The 21,959-nt window shown below is 38.9% G+C and overlaps 1 protein-coding gene across 4 annotated transcripts in view; it reads right to left on the bottom strand.

Moving 5' to 3' along the window:
* The window catches only part of SORT1 (sortilin 1), an 84,519-nt gene that overhangs the window by 32,986 nt on the left and 29,574 nt on the right, over positions 1-21,959 (bottom strand). For 3 of the 4 annotated variants that reach the window (XM_023742178.1, XM_023742180.1, XM_023742179.1), the window contains 4 exons: positions 21,433-21,492; positions 19,975-20,048; positions 3,053-3,155; positions 2,308-2,472 (listed from right to left, as the gene is read on the bottom strand). In XM_023742178.1, the coding sequence (XP_023597946.1) occupies positions 2,308-2,472; positions 3,053-3,155; positions 19,975-20,048; positions 21,433-21,492 (402 nt within the window). Of the gene's footprint in view, positions 1-2,307; positions 2,473-3,052; positions 3,156-10,662; positions 11,009-19,974; positions 20,049-21,432; positions 21,493-21,959 lie in introns of those variants that run through there. The other variant, XM_023742181.1, reaches the window with a different exon arrangement.

The raw sequence follows: 21,959 nt of genomic DNA, 5'->3' as shown, positions 1-21,959 counted from the left end.
ATTACATATGAGATGCTCTGTGGGGGGAGGGTTTTAAGTAATGGAATGACATGGTCAATTTTGCTTTTTTAAGTGGAATACTTGGAAGAGAATGGGAAAGATGGATTTCAGAGGATCTAAATTAGAAGCAGGAAAAGCAGTGAATACCTGCCACATTAGCTAGATTATTATAACTAGTATAAGGAATTCAGTAAGAGTAGTGAGGGCCTGAACCATGGCAGTGATGAATAGGCTCAGGAAGAATTTAGGAGCTAGTATCAGTAAAACTGGATGACTTTTCTTGTGGGGCAGGGTGGAGTATGTGTGGTGTGTGTGTAGACATCAACCATTCTGGGGATACGATGCATTGTGGTATCAGTAACTAGTATAAGGAATAAGGGAAGAAGGTATGTTTGGGAGAGCAGCAAAGAAATTTAGTTTTAGATTGAGAATGGTACCTTTGGAATATCCAGCTAGAGATATCCTGGTGGCAGCAAGATAAGTATCTGAAGCCCTAGGGGGAAGCCAGGGCTAGAGTTACGGGCTGGCAAATCTTAACACATCTTAAATGGTGGTTAAAATCATGGTCAGAGTGGAAGAGATTGCTCAGAGTGAAAATAGCAGTGGGCATTTAAGGGTAGGTTGGAAGGAGCTTCAGAAAGAGACCAAGAAGGAATGGCCAGAAGGTAGAAGAAGAACCAAAAGGAGTGAAGTCACAAAAGGCCAGCAAGTGAAGTCTGCAAAAGGGCTTGGCAACACTTTCAAATGCAGCACAGATTTAATCAGATGAAGACTATGACAGAGATGTCCCAGAACAGCTGAAGTTAAATGGGGCTGATCAAGGCGGAATTTATTTTCAGCGCTCCCCACCCACCATTTTTCTTTCTATGACTTTTCCTCATCTTTTAATGTTCACCTCCCAGTACCTTCTAATCTACCTAATTCTACTTAAAAAGGCAGGAAAGGGTCTGATATCACTCCCTTGTACTTTTAGTAAAAACTGGTCCATCTTTTTCACCCCAATTATTTCTACTTCAAACATACCCTTCACTGGGAGAAATTTCAGGTATAAAAGCAGATTGTGCCTGCCTCTTCCAGAGGATAACCCTGTTTTAATAACCTTGTGATACTTGGTAACAGCGATGGGGTGGTCAAAGGAGATCTATGGTTCTGTCCATTCCTGTGGAGGTCTCTCTGCTCCCTCAAAGGGCCTTCAGCTAAAGCTGCTGGAGGCCAATTTCCGGGAATTGTTGCTATAACGTCTGAAGCTACCCAGCAAGCTTATCTCCTTCCTCTGGCCTCCTTGGCTAAACATAAATATGCCCCTCCTGGAACCCTACAGTCTTACCTCTTCTTCACGATCTACCCTCACAAGGCCCAGACCTCTTTTCTAGTGCCCTCCACCCTCGCTATGCTCGGTCTGACTTGTGCACACTTGATGATCCTGCTTCTGTCCCCAGAACAGTCATCAGAGCAACAGCTCTCAGATTTTAGTGTACAGGCTCATCTGGGCTCAGGCTTACCTTAAAAATACCAGCCATCCCCCAACTAAAAGCCATAGATTTACTCTAGCTGGATTGGAGCCTAGGAATTTGCATTTTAAACCAGCCCCCCAAATGATTCTATCTGATGTTGCTGGTCAGTAGACCACACTTTAAGAAATAAGATGGGAGAGAGCCATATAAACATAAAGCATAATTATGATCATCGTAGTCCAGCAATTCAGTCACTTTGGGTCCTTAACATCCATGATACAGGAGACTGGTCATCCAGGAAAGGAAAAGCTGAATGTGCTCCTTGGAGAACTTTCATAGGAGAGGTGGGAGGGCTAGGAAGGGGCACTAATCTGGGGGAAAGCATGGGAATGTGGTGGGGGATACAGGGAACCGAAATTTTGAATATTTAATACATGAATGTCAAGGACAGAAAACAACATGTTTTACATACCGAAGAACTAACAAAAAAAATTATAAAGATGTGGTTTGGCCATATGAAAACAACATTAGGAGTTCGATAATTTATGCTTGTCTCTTGCAGCACAGAAATGATTACACCAAACAGTATTCTAGTACTGCAATAGCACACATCTATTCACTTTGGCAAACTTGTGATGGCCACTAGACATCATACTTACCTGGGACAGACAGTATAAGAAAATTGTGCCCTTACTACACAGGAAAAAAATGCAGAAAATATGTACTTCATGCCCTAAGGAGATACTAGAAAGAAGTTCAATATAAAAGCATTACCTACGGGGTTCTTTAAGATAGTATTATTTTGAGGCTATAAAAATGCAAAACATAGGAAAAGCTCCTGAACTGGACTTACTTCAGTACCGAGGGCTAAGAGATAATCAGAATTCTGAGGGCTATACATCATCTGAGTCAAAGGATGAAAAGGGAGATCTGTCTGAACAAAGTTCTTTGCAAAATCTGATGACCTGAAGATTCTTCCTCCATGACTTCCTCCAGACACCTCTGCTGTTAAAATCACCTGCTCGGGAAGAGGAAAGATCAGATTCAGGATACAATGCTATAACAGCATGGGAAGTTCTTGCACCATTTTTATCAGACGTTAGTTAAGAACATTTTAGTTCCAGAAGTGAGAAGAGCTATAGAAACAGATTAGCCAAGTATTCCACTCCTCAGGTCTTAGTCTTATCAAGAAATATCATCCTGAATTGAGCTAGTATGTCATGCTTGTGGATTTGAGCCAGGTCAGTTCTGAGATTAGTCAGTTTCCCAAAAGACTAAATATGGTCTTTGGGAGTCGACATTGTGACGCTAAACAACCGCCTCATAATTATGATGGGGTTGGTGCGTCTTGGACAGGAACCGAAAATCTGTGTGCTGAATTCCATTCCTTTGTCATCAGGATTAAAGTATGTTTCGTTTTAAAATACAGCAATACTAAACACTGAACTATTGGGTCGCTATGAGTCAGAATCGACCTGATGGCAATGGGTTTAAACCAGATACATTACTGTGTATCACTGGCTGATTCCAGTACTGATACTTGACACCCCTGCAAGTGGCATCTAGCACAAGCTTTATATATGCATGAGTGAGCTCACCTTTCCAGAGTTCTCAGGACCAATAGCCATGCCAAATTCAGTCCGAATGAAGGTGTTATTGATGAGATTTGTAATATCCTTAAAGTTCTTTCCATAATCTTCACTGAGAGGAGGAAAAAAGGACAAATTTAGATTGCAGTGGTAGTACACACTGTTGGCATCTGGCCTAGCTTCCATCCCCCCTTTCTGTTGACTTTATTTAGGTACTCACTCCTCCCCCGAACAGTCACATGCCTCAAGGGAGCTGATTCCATCCTTAGGTCCAGATTGGGCCTGATTAGTCTAAGGGGAACCCATCCCCCTCACCAGTGAGACAAAAGCGAACTTCTAGGAAACACATTTCCTCATTCTTAAGATAGCCATCTGATGAAATGGTCTGTCTTCCTTTAGCTCAGTGGTTCTCAGCTAGGGTGATTTTGCCTTGAAGGGAACATTTAGCAATGTCTGGAGATATTTTTTATTATCACAACTCAGGGGTGAGGTGCTACTAGCTTCTAGCTAGTAGAGGCCAGGGATGCTGCTAAATATCCTACAATGCACAGGATGCCCCCTCTGCCCAAATCTGGCCCAAAATACGAACAGTACCGAGGTTGAGAAATCCCAACATTGTAGTGTGAACGCAAAGCAAAAAACTGCTAGTCATTTTGTCACAATGAGAGCATAGCTTGAGGATGAAGCCAACATCCAGTTGAAAGCACAGCTGCAGTAATTCCGGAATTCCAGAGAAGCGGAGCCTACAATACTGGATCGAACTGACCCTGAAGCCCATCCTTCCTCTGTGTTTAGTTGTATGAACCAATAATTCCTTTATTATTTAAGCTAATTTGAGTTGGGATCTCTGCTAAATGAAGCCAAAGGCCTCCTCACTAGCCTATTAATCCATAGTACTTATGATAAAACTGTATATTAAGTAGCAGGGGTCTTGAAGATTTTCCCTCTAGAGGTCTCCATCATTAGACATAACAAGCCTCTAATGCATGCAGCACATGAAATACAGCTAGGAAAACAAACAAATTTAGTCCCAACTCTTGGGTTTTCAAAGCTTGTCCTAAAAATTCATTCTAACAATACCTTTGAGAGGTATTTGAATCCCTGCTTAGATTTGAGAAATGAGAGGAAGAACTCAGTAGCTGTCTAACTTTGCCTAGTTTAATACCATGTCCAGCTCTCTTAACACAGGACACAGAATGCTAAATCTTAATAATCATTACATTTAAGTATCCATCAGTGACGACCACTTGAAAGTTACTGCCCAAATTCTGGGAACATGTCACTATAGACAGAAGCACTATGCTGTCCCTCCACAGCAAAGACCCGAAAAACTAAGTAAAACAGAGACGAAGTCAATCCTAGAACCCTAGGAGTCAAATGAAGAAATATTCAAAACCAAAAGATTTACAATAGGGAACCAGAGAGGTTAATCTGCAAATGACAACAACATCAGAACAATAAAAGAAGGAATAAATGGTGTAGGTATAGAACTTTCTAATGGAGAGGAAGGCAAGGTGATACCAAGTAATAATAGACTGGTTCAAACTTAGGAACAGAAGGGTAAATTTCAAGGTAACCACAAAGAAAATTAACAAACCTACTCATCAAAATAAAGAAGAAAAACAGAAAGTCTCAGGAAAAACAAAATCTACAAAGACAAAAGAAATGAAAACAAAAATCCACAAACACAAGGAATTCAGCACAGGAGAGTAAGAGGAACAAAGAAATTGTCAGCACCACAAAAAAAAAAAGCACTACAAAATAACAATAAAATCACACCTATCAATAATTACACAGAACATAAATGGCCTAAATACACCCATAAAGAGGTAGAGAGTGACAGAATGGATAAAAAAACAGGATCCATCAATATGCTGTCTACAAGGGACATACCTTAGGAACAAAGACATAAATTTATTAAAAATCAAAGGATGGAAAAGAAATACCAAGCAAACAGCCATCAAAAAAGAGCACAAGTGGCAATACTAATCTCAGATAAAACAGACTTTAAAATAAAATTCACTATAAAAAACAAAAAAGGGCACTACATCATGACTAAAGGGATGAGCCAGCATGAAGACACAACCATAATAAATATCTACGCACCCAATGACAGGGCTCCAAAATACATAAAACAAACTTTAACAGCACTGAAAAGAGAAATTGACAATTCCACTATAATAGTAGGAGACTTTAACACACCACTCTCAGTAAAGTACAGAACATCTAGAAATAAACGCAACAAAGATATAGATGATCTAAAGGCCACAATCAGCCAACTTGACCTCATAGACATATATAGAACACTCCACCCAACAGCTGCAAAGTACACATTCTTTTACAACACACATGGAACGTTCTCCAGAATAGACCACATCTTAGGCCACAAAGCAACCCTCACCAAAATCCAAAACACTGAGATAATACGAAGTATCTTCTCTGATCACAGTGCCATCAAAGTAGAAATTAACAACAGGAAGAACAAGGAAAAATATTAATTACATGGAAACTAAATAACACCCTGCTTAAGAACCACTGGGTAACAGAAGAAATCAAAGATGTAATAAAAAAAATTCCTAGAATCAAACAAGAATGAAAACACATCATACCAAATCCTTTGGGACATAGCAAAGGCAGTCATCAGAGGTCAATTTATGGCCACAGATGCACACATCAAAAAAGAAGAAAGGGACAGAATCAAGACATTAGCTACACAACTAGAACAAACAGAAAGAGAACAGCAAAAGAAGCCTATAGTCACCAGAAGAAAGGAAATAATAAAGACCAAAGCAGAAATAAATGAAATAGAGAATAGAATCAACAAAACAAAAGTTGCTTCTTTGAAAGGGTCAACAAAATCGACAAACCACTAGCCAAACTGACAAAAGAAAAACAGGAGAGGATGCAAATAACCCAAATAAAAAATGAAATGGGGGACATGATAACAGACCCAACTGAAATAAAATGAATCATAACAGAGTATTATGAAAATCTATACTCCAACAAATTTGACAATCTAGAGGAAACAGACAAATTTCTAGAAACACACTACCTACTCAAACTATCACAAATTGATGTTGAAAATCTGAACAGACCCATAACAAGAGATTAAAAAGGAAATAAACAAAACTCCCAACAAAAAAAAACCCTGACCCAGATGGCTTCACTGGAGAATTCTATCAAACATTCAGAGAAGAGCTTACACCAGTACTACTCAAATTATTTCAGAACATAGAAAAGGAAGGGATACTTCCAAATTCATTCTATGAAGTCACCATAACTCTGATACCAAAACCAGGCAAAGACACCACACACACACAAAAATTACAGACCAATACTTCTCATGAATATAGATGCAAAAATTCTCAACAAAATTCTAGCCAATAGAATTCAGCATCATATCAAAAAAATAATACACCACAACCAGGTAGGATTCATACCTGATATGCAAAGATGGTTCAACATTAGAAAATCAATCAATGTAATCCACTACATAAATAAAATGAAGGAAAAGAATCACATGATCATCTCAATTGATGCAGAAAAGGCATTCGACAAAATCCAACACTCATTCTTGATAAAGACTCTCAATAAAACAGGTATAGAAGGGAAATTCCTCAACATGATAAAGGGCATCTATGCAAAACCAACAGCCAACATCATTCTAAATGGAGAGAGGCTGAAAACATTCTCCTTGAGAACAGGACGGGACAAGGATGTCCTTTATCATCACTCTTATTTAACATTGTGCTGGAAGTCCTTCCTAATAAGGCAAGAAAAAGAAATAAAGGACATACAAGTTGGTAATGAAGAAGTTAAACTGTCCCTATTTGCAGATGATATGATACTATATATCGAAAACCCAAGAGACTCCACAAGAAAACTACTGGAACTAACAGAAAGATTTAGCAGAGTAGCAGGATACAAGATAAACACGGAAAAATTAGTTGGAGTCCTATATACCAACAAAGAGAACGAGGAAAAGGAAATCAGGAAAGCAATTCCATTTATAATAACCCCTAAAAACTAAAATACTTAGGAATAAATCTAACCAGGGATGTAAAAGACCTATACAAAGAAAACTACAAAACACTACTGCAAGAAACCAAAAGAGATCTACATAAACGGAGAAACATACCATGCTCACCAATAGGTAGACTCAACATTGTGAAAATGACAATTCTACCCAAAGCAATTTACAAATACAATGCAATCCCAATCCAAATACCAACAACATTCTTTAAAGAGATGGAAAAAATAATCATTAACTTTATATGGAAAGGGAAGAGGCCCCAGATAAGTAAAGCATTATTGAAGAGGAAAAATAAAGTAGGAGGACTCTCACTACCTGACCTCAGAATCTACTATACAGCTATGGTAGTCACAACAGTCTGGTACTAGCACAATGACAGATACATTGAGCAGTGGAACAGAATTGAGAACCCAGGTGTAAATCCATCCACCTACGGTCACCTGCCATCAAATGGGGAAAAGACAGTCTTTTTAACAAATGGTAGTGGCAAAATTGGATGTCCATCTGCAAAACAACGAAACAGGACCCATACCTCACACCACGCACAAAAACTAATTCAAAATGGATCAAAGACCTAAGGCTAAAACCAAAAACTATAAAGGTCATAGAAGAAAAAACAGGATCAACACTAGAGACCCTAATACACGGTGCTAACAGGATACAAACCATAACTAACAACATACAAACTCCAGAAAATAAGCTAGATAACTGGGATCTTCTAAAAATTAAACACTTAGGCTCATCAAAAGACTTCACCAAAAGAATAAAAGGAGAACCTACAGACTCGGAAGAAATTTTTAGCTATTACAAATCAGACAAAGGTCTAAACTCTAAAATCTACAGGAAAATCTAACACCTCTACCACAAAAAGACAAATAATCCAATTAAAAAATGGGCAAAGGAAATGAACAGACATTTCACCAAAGAAGACCTTCAAGCGGCTAACAGACACATGAGGAAACGCTCCCGATCACCAGCCATTAGGGAAATGCAAATGAAAACCACAATGAGAGATACCATCTCACCCCCAGCATTACTGGCACGAATCAAAAAAAAAAAAACAGAAAATAACAAATGTTGGAGAGTCTGTTGGCAGATTGGAACTCTATGCACTGCTGATGGGAATGCAAAAGGGTACAACCATTTTGGAAAAGGATATGGTGCTTCCTTAGAAAGCTAGAAATAGAAATACCATATGATCTAGCAATCTCAGTCCTAGGAATATATCCTAGAGAAATAAGGGCCTTCACACAAATAGGCGTATGCACACCCATGTTCACTGCACCACTGTTCACAATAGCAAAAAGATGGAAACAACCTAGATGACCATCAACAAATGAATGGATAAACTATGGTACATACACACAATGGAACACTGTGAAACGATGAAGAACAATGATGAATCTGCAAAACATCTCACAAGGATGAATCTGCAGGGCATTATTCTGAGTGACATAAGTCAATCACAAAAGGGCAAATATCGTATGAGACCACTAAAAACGCATGAAAAGGTTTACACATAAAAAGAAACAATCTTTGATGGTCATGAGGCAGGGAAAGGGGGGGTGGAAAAACATTAAATAGACAATAGATAAGTAGTAACTATGGTGAAGAGTAAGACAGTACACAATACTGGGGAAGCCAGCACAACTTGTTCAGGGTAAGGTCATGGAAGCTCCATAGACAAATTCAAACTCCCTTAGGGACTCAATTGCTGGGCTGAGAGCTGTGAAGACCATGGTCTCACGGAACATCTAGCTCAACTGGCTTAACATAGTTTATAAGGTAAATGTTCTACATTCTACTTTGGTGAGTAGCGCCTGGGGTCTTAAAAGCCTGTGAGCAGCCATCTAAGATACTCCACTGGCCTCACCCCTTCAGGAGCAATGGAGAATGAAGAAAACTAAAGACACAAGGGAAAGATTAGTCCAAGGGACTAAGAGACCACAACTACTACGGCCTCCACCAGACCAAGTCCAGTACAACTAGATGGTGCCCGGCTACCACCAGTAACTGCTCTGACATGGATCACAATAAAGCATCCTGGACAGAGCTGGAGAAAAATGTAGAACCAAATTCTAACTCAAAAAAAAAAAAAAAGACCAGACTTACTGGCCTGACAGAGGCTGGTGAAACCCAGAGTATGGCCCTCGGACACCCTTTTAGCCCAGTAATGAAGTCACTCCAGAGGTTCACCTTTTAGCCAAAGATTAGACAGAGCTATAGGACAAAACGAGACTAAAGGGGCACACCAGCCCTGAAGAAAGGACTAGAAGGCTGGAGGGGATAGAAAAGCTGGTAATAGGGAACTCAAGTTCGAGAAGGGAGAGAACTGACATGTCATGGGGTTGTTAACCAATGCCATAAAACCATATGTGTACTAACTGTTTAATGAGAAGCTAGTTTGTTCTGTAAACCTTCCTTTAAAGTTCAATTAAAAAAAAAAATCTTCTTAGGTAATTCTATGAAGTAAAGTTTGAAAAAAAAAAAGTTATTGCCCATCTACAAATGCCATGTGCAGTGGTCTTCTCTGACAGATGGTACAAACTTTGGGAGCAGCCTCAACAAATAATCATAGAACCACAGAACATGAGAGCTGCAAGGGACGAGGAGAACATCATGTCTAACTCCCTCATTTCACAGATGAGGAGGTGCAAGAGGAGGCAATTTACGAAAAGTCAACCAGTTAATTAAGGGCAAAACTGAAACTACAACCCAATTCTAGCTCTCAGCCCAAAACTGGAGACAACTTTTAATTTATTTGTAAGGATGTTTTCTATCATAACTTGGGGTCTTATTCTATCTTGCTTATGACCTGGCAGTAAATATCAGCCAAGAGAAAGCTGGAGATAGACAGAAGAGAAGTATCTATGCATGTATGTACAGGCCCCTGATAGCACGCTAACACAAACTACACATGGCTTTAAGTAGTCCAAATGGCTCTCCCCTTTCCTTAGCGTAAGCTCTGGTGGCATAGTGGTTAAAGTGCTCAGTTGCTAACCTAAAGGTCAGTGGTTCAAACCCACCAGTTGCTCCATAGGAGAAAGATACAGCAGTCTGCTTCCGTAAAGATTACAGCCTTGGAAACCCAATAAGGCACTTCTACTCTGTCCTATGGGGTCACTTTGAGTTGGAATTGACTCAACAGCAATGATGTTTTTGGTATGCTGGTCTTTATATTCCAAAGGATAAAAACCTAATCCACAGTCTTTAGGTCACAGCCTTTGAGTCATTTTTCCAGAAGTGGATGATATGATATACTAAGCCAGAAACTGTCGTCACCAACAATCTACATTGGAGAGGCAATTAACTAGAGTTAGAAGTCTAGAATGTTTTTCCTTTTGTTTGAAGCAAATTAACCCATAGTGAAACTGAACCTGTGCCCTTCGCTAATTGGTGTCCTGTCCTAGACAAAGAGCTCCCTGACCTCGAGACGAAAGCAGTGGGTTTGGTTTTTGGGTTCTCTTAGCACACATATACATCACACAGAGAAAATTCCTAGTTAAATAAAGTGGGGATTAGGCACCACCCAACAGATTCCTATATTACCCCTGCTTTGGCTTTGGAGAACAACATTAGTTCTTACCTTTCTGACAACAGACCAAGAGATGTGCATAAACACTTCCTAGCTGTACAGTGTACATATCATCAACAGCCCACACAACCTTCCAAAGGGTTGCAGCGGTTTGACTATCACTGGCTTATAAATCTCTTCTCCTTCGTGATATCCCCAGGGAACCTTTACAAACCTGTTGGCAAGAATGCTTGCTTTTTAAGAACTGGCACAACAAACACATCAATGCCCTTCAGAAAAAGAAAGCAAAATGAGCAAAACAAAAAGTCATCTGCTACAACACTCTGGTACTTTAGCCAGTTAAACAAATGGAGCAAAATGGACTAGTATCAACTTGCTGGGATTTAAGTAGGGGTTCTGCTGAGGCTGCTTAAGGCTCAGGGATATATTTTAAAATAATACAGTTTTATTTTCTATCAGCATGAGGAAGATACATCATGAAGAGCAATTCAATGAAACACTGTGAAAAACAGATCTAGTTTTCAAATTTCATGTGAAATTTAAGAGTTGTGAATAGCAGTCAAATAATAAATTAGCAATTAAAATCCTGTGAAACTCTTTACTTTCAAGTGCTTCATCTTACTAGAAATTTACATGATATATCTCACCAGAAGCCTGTATGATGTTTACTTCTTTTTTAAAAAATTTTTTTAATAATGTTTAGGTGTTTCTTATTCTTTTGCAGTCTTAGATTCTATTCCAAAAATAACTTGTATTCATTATAGAACCTTAGCCTTATTATCTTGAGTTTCAACATGTGCATATTCTTATGAATGGTTACACCACGTATACATGCAAAAGTGATCATTTATTTTTGGTAACCGGAAAGACCAAGTGCTAGGGTTGATGCACAGCACTGTTATTAAAAAGACGTTTCCAGAGTAGATTGCACTCAGAAGGGGATCTTCCAGAGAACTAACACGCTGACTTCAAACCCAAATGTCAATAGCCTAGAATTACACCCTTGCTTTTTGAGCACTTTTCATTTACAACATACAGGGATCCATGGCACCAGGCATTTGATCTGCAGACATTTAATGAGAAGCAACAGTAAGAGTCCTAGAGTATCTCACAGAATCTTAACATTTTACTTTTCTCAACAATCAAACAAGCATAGATACCCTTATTTGGCTGGCTTTTGGGCCTAACCATTCCTTTATTCCTTTAGTTTATTTTTGTCATGATTAAGTCACTATAAATTTTAACACAGAAGTAACAAGGATGATGGCAAACTGTTAAAAAAAATTATAGTTCTGTAGTTTTCACTAGTTAGGAAAGTGTATATTGAGATTTCCTGTTAAAAGATCAATAGGCAGAACACAGATTATTAAAATGTGCTAAAGGTATCACAGACCTGAAATACCTGCCACGTAAAATTGGCAGAATTTGAATTCACATTAAACTTAACTTACAATACGTTAGTCTCTCCCCCCCACCCCCAACTATTTGGTGCTACCTCATGTGTTTTTACTTTAAGATTTTATTGTGCTTTATTTTTATTTTCTGTGAATATTTACACAGTAAATTAGGTTCCCATTTAATAATTTCTATACATATTGTTCAGTGACATTGGTAACACTTTTCACAATGTGTCAGCATTCCCATTATTTCCACTCTGGTTGTTCTGTTTCCATTAATCTAGCTTCCCTGCCCCCCCCTTACCTTCTCATCTTTGCTTTAGAGTAAATATTGACTGTTTGGTCTTATACAGGTGATTATTTAAAGGAGTACAGTACTCATAGGTGATATTGTTCATGAGCCAATCTATTATTTGGTTGAAAGGTGACCTCCAGGAATGGCTTCAGTTCCAAGTTTAAAGGGTATCTCCAGGCAACAGTTTCAAGGGTTTCTCTAATCTCTACCAGTCTAGTAAGTCTGGCCTTTTTTAGGAATTTGAGGTTTGTTCTACATTTTTCTCCCTGTGTTTTATTCTTATTAGGAAAGGATGTATTTTTTTTTTTTTTTCTGTAGAAATTTTGAAAATACAAGTGAGGAAAACAAGAGAGTAAGGTATTGTAAACAAAATTACATAAGTTTTTAGCAGAAGGAACCTGAGTATTTACCTGGGGTCCTTATTTTGCTTTTGATTGACAAGAATAGGTATTGTAATAGTATTTCCTAAGTAATGAAAAACACCTAGTTTCATGATTTTTATGTGCACTCACAATTTGTAAAAATGAAGTTGTATTAAAGGTAAAATCCAATTATATATTTTAATGAGCTTTTTCTTTAAATAAAAAAGCAAGAAAATATACTTGGTAAATGGAATTAATGCTAACCCTGTAATTAAAATATACAGTCACTGTTAAATAATCTACTGCAGTGAAAACCGAAACAAGCATATCATTAACAAGGCTGTCATGCAAGATGCAGTGAAGAAGCCGGCTTGCTACACTTGCAGCACTTTGCTTTAATACCTCTATGTCTATGAGTTATCCTTTTTTTTTTTAACCTCAAGTAACAGCCTGAAAAATTTACACTGACTGTGGAACTAACTTTAATGTAAAGCCTCTTAGAGATTCTCTTATTAATTTCCAAAATCTGAACAACTCCCAGGAGAAAATGAAAACCAGAAATAAAATAAGCCCAGCAGTTTTGCGGTAATTAGGTAGAGAATTCTGATGTACAGCAATGCTTACATCTGTTTCACTAAGTAGATCTTACACTGAAAAGCTAGACTCAAGAGGTCATAAAAAAAGGTACAAAACAGTTTTTAGTTGCCAAAAATCCAATTATCATCTTAATTATAGCTAGTTTATTTCTTTTTTAACTTCACATTTGCAAGTAAAAGCCAAATGTACTTTTGTAATCTATTGTACAAATTAATGTTGCCCAACAGAGGATCAAAGTTTACATTATTCAAACATAACTGCTTTAAATTATAGATATTGATATATTTTTCCAATGCTACCTAAACATCAATGCCCTAGAGACTTTATTCATTATCTCCCAAGTCCTTCAAAAATTCTTTTCTATAACTTAAAGACAGAAGCACACTCCCTCTAACAGTGCAGAGGCAAGAGGCAACTTCCCTCTATTCTTGTGAGTCTTCACATGTACTACACACAGCAGGGTGTCATGTGAATAGCTTTTATTTGAATCCCCAATGAACCTTTGATCATGTAAGATTTGGTAGAGAAAGATAATTCAATAAGGAACGCAATCATTAAAGCTGTGAAAAACAGCAGAATCTTCAGAGTGGATGTGATCAGCTTTTACTTCTGAATTGGGCAACCTCAGATACTTGGGGCCCATTTTTATCAAACTGCTCCCCCCTTTCCCGTTTCTGAAGCAACAGATGCCTCTTGGCTGGCATGTTCTCAACACGAGTCACTTCAGGCCAGGCCAGCCCAGTTGGAGAGACAACAAGGCATGTTTACAGTTTTCCACCTAAACTCTGGAAGAGGCCGTGGAGTCAGTTTTCACTTGACAGCAGGGAGGAAATAATCAGTACTCAAAATGACCTTGGTAAAATAATAATAATAATTGCTATGCAATATGAAAAAACAAAAAGATTCTGGTAACATTACTCTACATCAGAAACAAACAGGATGGCTTTCTAGTAAACCGTATACTAGGACAGAGGAGTTTCTCACAAAACTAGACAAATACAAGATGAAAAAGGGCTGGTCAGATGGTAGGTACTTAAATAGTAACACAGTTAAACACAGGATTGAACACAATATTGAAAAGGAAAAGGATGAAAACACATTTCACTCCCCAAGGGTCGGACTCAGGAATCTGTTAGGTCCAGTTCTAGCCACATGATTAAAGACCAATATAGAAAATAAAAAGTGAATTCACAAGACAAGCAAAAAGTAGTTGAAAGCAATTAGGTATATGAAGATAATTTAACCTGGAGAAGGAGTTTAGGAAATAATTTTCAAAACATTTAGGGATCAATCAGAAAGGAGGCTTTCAGTTGCTACTTAAAAATAAACTGAAATTAGCATCCACTATGACATATGGAGCCCTGCTGACGTAGCAGTTAACAGCTCGGCTGCTAACCAAAAGGTCGGCAGTTCAAATCCAACAGCCGCTCCTTGGAAACCCTATAGGGCAGTTCTACTCTGTCCTATAGGGTCGCTATGAGTCGGAACCAACTTGACGGCACCTAACAACAAAAACAACAGTGATATAAATATGCATGATAGTTATCACAGCAGCATTAGTAATAGTGAAAAAATCAGCTACAATCTAACTCCAAAACACCCCAACCTCATTGCCACTGAGTCAATTTCAACTCATAGCGCCATCAGGGCTGCACAATCTAACTAAATATAAGTAAATTCTGTCAGTCTAACAAAAATGATGGGTTACTAGCAGAAGAGATGTGAAAAATACCGTGGCATGAGCAAAGCCCACTCAGAACAGATACAGGTCATAGTGGCAGGTGTCAGTAGTACCTGCGTGTTGCAGAAGGTTGGGAGTACATTCCTAGAGGCCATGGAGGCATTTGGGGGCAGGCAATCACTTTTTACCAACTGGTATGAAAGCTTTTCAATTCATTTTAACAATTGGTACAGTGGTGCCAGTACATGCTGGCTACATGCCATCTCTGGCTGTTAATATCGCAGCAGCTAACAGCACCAAGCTCTTACTCCATTGCAGGTGCTGCAAAGCATGCCTCACAGCAGCTCTGAGGTGGGCATTATCATCCCTCTTTTACAGATGGCAAAAAAGACCCAGGGAGGTTAAATGACTTACCCAAGGTCATTCTGCTTACAAGTGACAGTGCTGAGACTAACCTCATGCTGCTTCACGCTGCTTCCCAAGACTATACAGCCACATGATATAACCAAACCAACCACACCAAACTTGCTGCTGTCGAGTCAACTTCTACTCATAGCGACCCTATATGACAGAGTAGAACTGCCCCACAGGGTTTCTAAGGAGTGGCTGGTGGATTCGAACTGCCAACCTTTCGGTTAGCAGCCAAGTTCTTAACCACTACGCCATCAGGGCTCCTATGATATAAAATTAGAGGCAGTGGTTCAAACCCACCCAGCAGCCCTGTGGGAGAAAATCCTGGCAATCTGCTCCTGTAAAGATTACAGTCTAGAAAACCCTATGGGGCAGTTCTACCCTGTCATATGGGGTCACTATAAGTAGAAATCAACTGAAAGGAACTAGCAACAACTGCTTTTATAATGAAAGATAAATCGGTAAGAAAAACTGTATCATAAAGAAAGATTTCATGACAGTAAGGATTCTTAAACACTGAAAAGAGCTACTGATGTCACAATTTTTTTTCCATGTGTTTTTTTTTCTCTCAAAATAGGACAGTTTCTCATTTGTCTGAAATGGTTCAACCATCATTCTGAGTAAACAAAATCACTTCTTATTGCCCTTTCTAGCACTAAGATTCTATAATTCATTGTCAATTCCATATAAAAAAAATAAAAATAAAAAAATTATCAGTCTAAAAATTATAGAGAAGCCAAGGCACTTATCTTCATTCATCCATCCATCCATTCAATCAATAGTTATTGCCTGCCTGCCATGTGTCAGTCATTTGGCTAGATGCTAGAGATACCCAAGTTACCTAGACAGGAACCTTGCCTTCATGGAGCTTCCATACAGATGGCAATCTTTTTTTGGCCTAAAGGGATATGTTATCTATTTTTGCACCAACATCGTGGGGTTGAAGGGGCAGAGTGCTGGCACCAGGCCTCAGGAGCAGCAGTCAAGGATCACACTGGCGGGGGAGGGGAGATTGGGCTGGTTCGTCTCAGAGCTTCAACATGGCTCCACTCCCACCTAAGCCAAGACCAACAATCAAATAAAGCTGGGAAAGTGCCATGACGCCTGGGGGATCTCCTGGCTCTGAGGAAGTTTCTATATCATCTACTTGGCTGTTATATTTAAGTCTCTTGGGGAAAAATGGGATACACAAAAATGGCTGAAAAGACAACCAACCATTTCTGGGAGTTAACTGGCCTTGAGTCATAGTTAAGAAAAGGAATCTACTATCTAACCAAGCAGTACCTTCGAGAAGACAACTCTAAAGCTTCATGAATGTCACATTACAGGCTGTGGTTTCAGAACTTATGTTACCACCATCATTACCATTGTGAATACTACAAGGTACTTTGGCAGGTCTAACCTGAGAACCTCCTCCTGATGGAGAAACAATCTGTTTGGGGCTCAAAATGTTAGACAAATACTATTCTCTTGGAAAGTACAGTGAGGACTTTCATTTCAGGGATATAAAAAAAATTCTGTGCTCATAATGAATAGAAAGCAGGTTAAATTCATACTACCTTCCTGCAAATAATTTTTTTTTTTAAATTGTGCTTTAGATGAAAGTTTACAGAGCTAATCAGTTTCTCATTAAACAATTAATACACATTGTTTTGTGACACTGGTTGCCAACCCGTGACATGTCAACACTCTCCCCTTCTTGACCTTGGGCTCCCCATTTCCATTCATCCAGCTTTCCTGTCCCGTCCTGCCTTCTTGTTTTTGCCCCTGGGCCGGTGTGCCCATTTAGTCTCATATACATGGCTGAGCTATTTGTATTATTGCTTGTTTATGGGCCTGTCTAATCTTTGGCTGAAGGGTGAACCTCAGGAGTGACTTCAGTACTGAGTTAGGGGTGTCCAGAGGCCATACTCTGGGGTTTCTCCAATCTCTGCCAGACAAGTAAGTCCGGTCTGTCTTTTTGAGTCTGAATTTTCTTCTACATTTTTCTCCAGCTCTGTCCAAGACCCTCTATTGTGATCCCTGTCAGAGCAGTCAGTGGTGGCAGTCAACCACCACCTAGTTACACTAGACTCAGTCTGGTGGAGGCTGTGGTAGTTGTGGCCCATTAGTCCTTTGGACTAATCTTTCCCTTGTATCTTTGGTTTTCTTCATTCTCCCTTGCTCCAAATGGGGTGGGACCAGTGGAGTATCTTAGATGGCCGCTCACAAGCTGTTAAGACCCCAGATGCTACTCACCAAAGTAGGATATACAACATTTTCTTTATAAACTATGTTACTCCAATTGAGCTAGATGTCTCCCAAGACCGCGGTTGCAAGCCCTCAGTTTGGATGTGTCTATGAAGCCTCTATGACTTTGCCTTGGTCAAGTCGTGCTGACTTCCCCAGTATTGTGTACTGTCTCACCCTTCACCAAAGCTACCACTTATCTATTGTCTATTTAGTGTTTTCCTTCCCTACCCCTCCCCTCCCTCATAACCATCAAAGATTGTTTCTTTCTGTGTATAAACCTTTTCAAGAGTTTTTACAATAGTGATCTCATACAGTATTTGTCCTTTTGTGATTGACTTATTTCACTCAGCATAATGCCCTCCAGATTCATCCATGTTGTGAGATATTTCACAAATTCATCAGTTTTTTTTGCATAGTATTTCACTGTGTGTATGTATCATAGTTTGCTTATCCATTCATCTGTTGATTGGCACTTAAGTTGTTTCCATCTTTTTGGTATGGTGAACAATGCTGCAATGAACATGGGTGTGCATATGTCTGTTCATGTGAGGGCTCTTATTTCTCTAGGATACATTCCTAGGACTGGGATTGCTGAATCATATGGTATTTCTATTTCTAGCTTTCTAAGGAAGCACCATATCGTTTTCCAGAATGGTTGTTGCGTTTTGCATTCCTATCAGCAGCGCATAAGAGTTCCAATCTCCCCACAGCCTCTCCAACCTTTGTTATCTTCTATTTTTTTGAGTTGTGCCAGTAATGTCAGGGTGAGATGGTATCTCTCATTGTAGTTTTGATTTGCATTTCCCTAATGGCTAGTGATCGGGACCATTTCCTCACATGTCTGTTAGCCGCTTGAATGTCTTCTTTGGCGAAATGTCTGTTCATTTCCTTTGCCCATTGTTAAATTGCATTATTTGTCTTTTTGTGGTAGAGGTGTTGGATTTTCCTGTAGATTTTAGAAATTAGACCTTTGTCTGATTTGTAATAGCTAAAATTTTTTTCCAAGTCTGTAGGTTCTCTTTTTATTCTTTTGGTGAAGTCTTCTGATGAGCGTAAGTGTTTAGTTTTCAGAAGATCCCAGTTATCTAGCTTATCTTCTGGTGTTTGTGTACTGTTAGTTATGGTTTGTATACTATTATGCCGTGTGTTAGGGCCTCTAGTGTTGGTTCTTCTATGATATTTATAGTTTTTGGTTTTATATTTAGGTCTTTGATCCATTTTAAATTAGTTTTTGTGTATCGTATGAAGTATGGGTCCTGTTTCATTTTTTTGCAGATGGATATCCAGTTTTGCCAGCACCATTTGATAAAAAGACTGTCTTTTCCCCATTTAATGGACTTTGGGGCCTTTGTCGAAGATCAGGTGACCACAGGTGGATGGATTTACATCTGGGTTCTCAATTCTGTTCCACTGGTGAATGTGTCTGTTGTACCAGTACCAGGCTGTTTTGACTACCATAGCTGTATAGTAGGTTCTGAGGTCAGATAGTGTGAGGCCTCCTACTTTTTTCTTCTCCTTCAACAATGCTTTACTTATCCGGGGCCTCTTTCCTTTCCACATAAAGTTAATGATTAGTTTTTCCATCTCGTTAAAGAATGCTGTTGGTATCTGGATCAGGATTGCATTATATTTGTAGATTGCTTTGGGTAGAATTGACATTTTTGCAATGTTTAGTCTACCTATCCATGAGCATAGTATGTTCTTCCATTTACGTAGGTCTCTTTTGGTTTCTTGCAGTAGTGTTTTGTAGTTTTCTTTGTATAGGTCTTTTACGCCCCTGGTTAGACTTATTACTAAGTATTTTATTTTTTTAGAGGCTATTAGAAATGGTATTGCTTTCCTGATTTCCTATTTGTAGTTCTCTTTATTGGTGTATAGGAATCCAACTGATTTTTGTATGTTTCTCTTGTATCCTGCAACTCTGGTGAATCTTTCTATTCGTCCCAGTAGTTTTCTTGTGGAGTCTTTTGGGTTCTCTATGTATAGTATCACATCAACAAATAGGGATAGTTTTACTTCTTCATTACCAATTTGGATGTGCTTTATTTCTTTTTCTCTGTAAATAATATTTAAATTAACATAAATACATGTCCCTATAGATAGACTCTTCCTTCATCTTCTTTTATTGTTCTGCTCCTCAGTCAGGTCAATCTAATCTCCTTGGAACTAGTACCCTAAATCCCTTGGAAGGTTACCTTCTCATGCTTCTTTAGGTTGCTAAATAGACATTCAAAAGTGTGCTGACTGTGACAGTCTGGTGAAAATTTACGTTCAGCCAGTAGATCTTTTAAATCAACTGTTAGACTCCATCATGTCTAGAAAAGTGGGAAGCTACATTCACAATGTGTTACGTGGTCAAAGGCCCCTGCCATGTGTTGAGCATCTCACCTTCGATACAGCTTGGACTGTCCAAAAGTCATAATTACCAGTGGTACATGGAAGGTAGTCAAGACGAGAATCACCTGGGGAGAGACAAAAGAATGTAGTTAGTAGAAAGGTAGTCCAATCACATGCTGGGATGTGATGGGATTAAATAAACATCTAAAAGACTGTTGATAGCCTTGCCTTGTAGTAGCCTCTATTTTAATATGTCCAAAACCCAAGAAGGACTAAGTTAACAGGACTTACAAGATGCTCTCAACACATTTTGTTAACATCCCCATTGCCTGCACTCGAAGCAGTGAGACAAAACTAGCCATCTACACACAGCAATAAAGGACGAATTTGACTACTCTGTAGCCATATTATTTTAAGATATTCTCAGGCAAAATCCATCTTTCTTTTCTGCTTACAGAGGCTAGACTGGTGTTGAGTGCTCAGAGGTTGTATAGCCACTCGATGCGTCACTTATGTCTTTTTCTCCCTGTTAGCTCTCCATGAAATTCATTTTTTTAAATAACTCTTTTTCTAGAAGAAAATATGCATGAGGAAAACATTCTGGATACCCATATAACAAGAAATCTTGGAGATACCAACTGTCTTAGATAAATAGGTAAAACATGGAAATTAGGGTACAAGCCAAATTTTAGAAGAAACTGAGTCTCAGAGAAATTCTACCAGAAGTTTAAAAATTAATTAAAATAGAAATTCACAACTTGCTCTTCATCACCAAAATTATATTTCTTTAGGCTCCTGACATAGCTGTCATATGCCTCAATGCTAGAACACATGCATTCCTGGAACACAAGGAGGCATGAGATGTGGTCCCAGTCCTTGTTCAGGCAGGATAACAATGGAGCCAGGGAACACCAAGCCCTGTTTAACACCTGAGGCCAATGCATACTCAGTGCACCCTCCAAATGGGAGACTGGCTATAGGCCAGGAGGGATAAGGAGCTCACCGACTCTCCTCCCACTCACCCAATGCTGGCTGTGCTGACAACTGATGGAGCTGAACAACTATGAGTCCATGGGAGCCACAGCCCTTCCACACTAACTGAGGGGAAGGACACAGGAACAATACAGTTTGGAGGAAAAACGCCAAGGCCTGTAATGCGCACTTTTCCACTTCTACGCAGGGGTTTTCCCAAGTATTGTGAGGCTCCTTTCTTAGCACACAGTATTCTCTTTCCTCTTCCTTCTTCTTGCTCATCTTGATGCCAAGTAGCCACCAAGGACTAAAAAGCTGTCTATCTTCCTATCATAAAATAAAGTGGTTTCAAGATGTCCCCAGTTCTAACGCAAAAACAAACCAACTAGTTTCCTAAAAATCTGTCCTGCAAATACGCATTTTCTGCAATTTATGTTGGAGACCATTTCAGAAAGTAACAACATTCATTGCTTAAATCCCCAAAATCTACATCTTCTACTTGCCAAACTAAATTAAAAGACTCAAAATGTTACTTACCCCAGTGCTATCTCCAACCCAAGACAAGGACACAGAGCCACTGAGATCATCAAACACATGCTACAAGGGAGAAAAAAAAAAAAAAGAAATTCACTTAACAATGACTTCTACTCTCCTTTAATCTTTGACTTCCTTAAATAATGCAGAACTTTATTATGTTCAGAGTAATTAAGTTCATAATTAGAAGGGAACATATATTCCTAGAACAAAATTTGGACGAGACAGGATTTAACCACTTAACCTGAATTACAAATAACTTGGAAATTTTAATTTTCTCTCACACAAAGTAAGCCAAGCAGCCGACTTTTCTTCACTGCACCAGATGGGGAAATGGGAATAATCTAATTGTTTTTCTCTAACAGAACTAAATATAAAGATACAGCAAAGTATTCTTAGAATGATTTAAAACAAGAGATCATAGCCCACACTGACACACATAACTGTAACCCAATTAACATAATTTAAATTTTTCTAGGCAGCCTCCACAGTATAGCGGAATAGTTATTAGCTGGATTCCTTTTGCTTCT

The sequence above is a fragment of the Trichechus manatus genome, unplaced genomic scaffold, assembly GCF_000243295.1.
Source record: "Trichechus manatus latirostris isolate Lorelei unplaced genomic scaffold, TriManLat1.0 scaffold00204, whole genome shotgun sequence".
Classification (NCBI taxonomy): Eukaryota; Metazoa; Chordata; class Mammalia; order Sirenia; family Trichechidae; genus Trichechus; species Trichechus manatus.
This window is presented reverse-complemented; position numbering and strand designations above follow the sequence as displayed.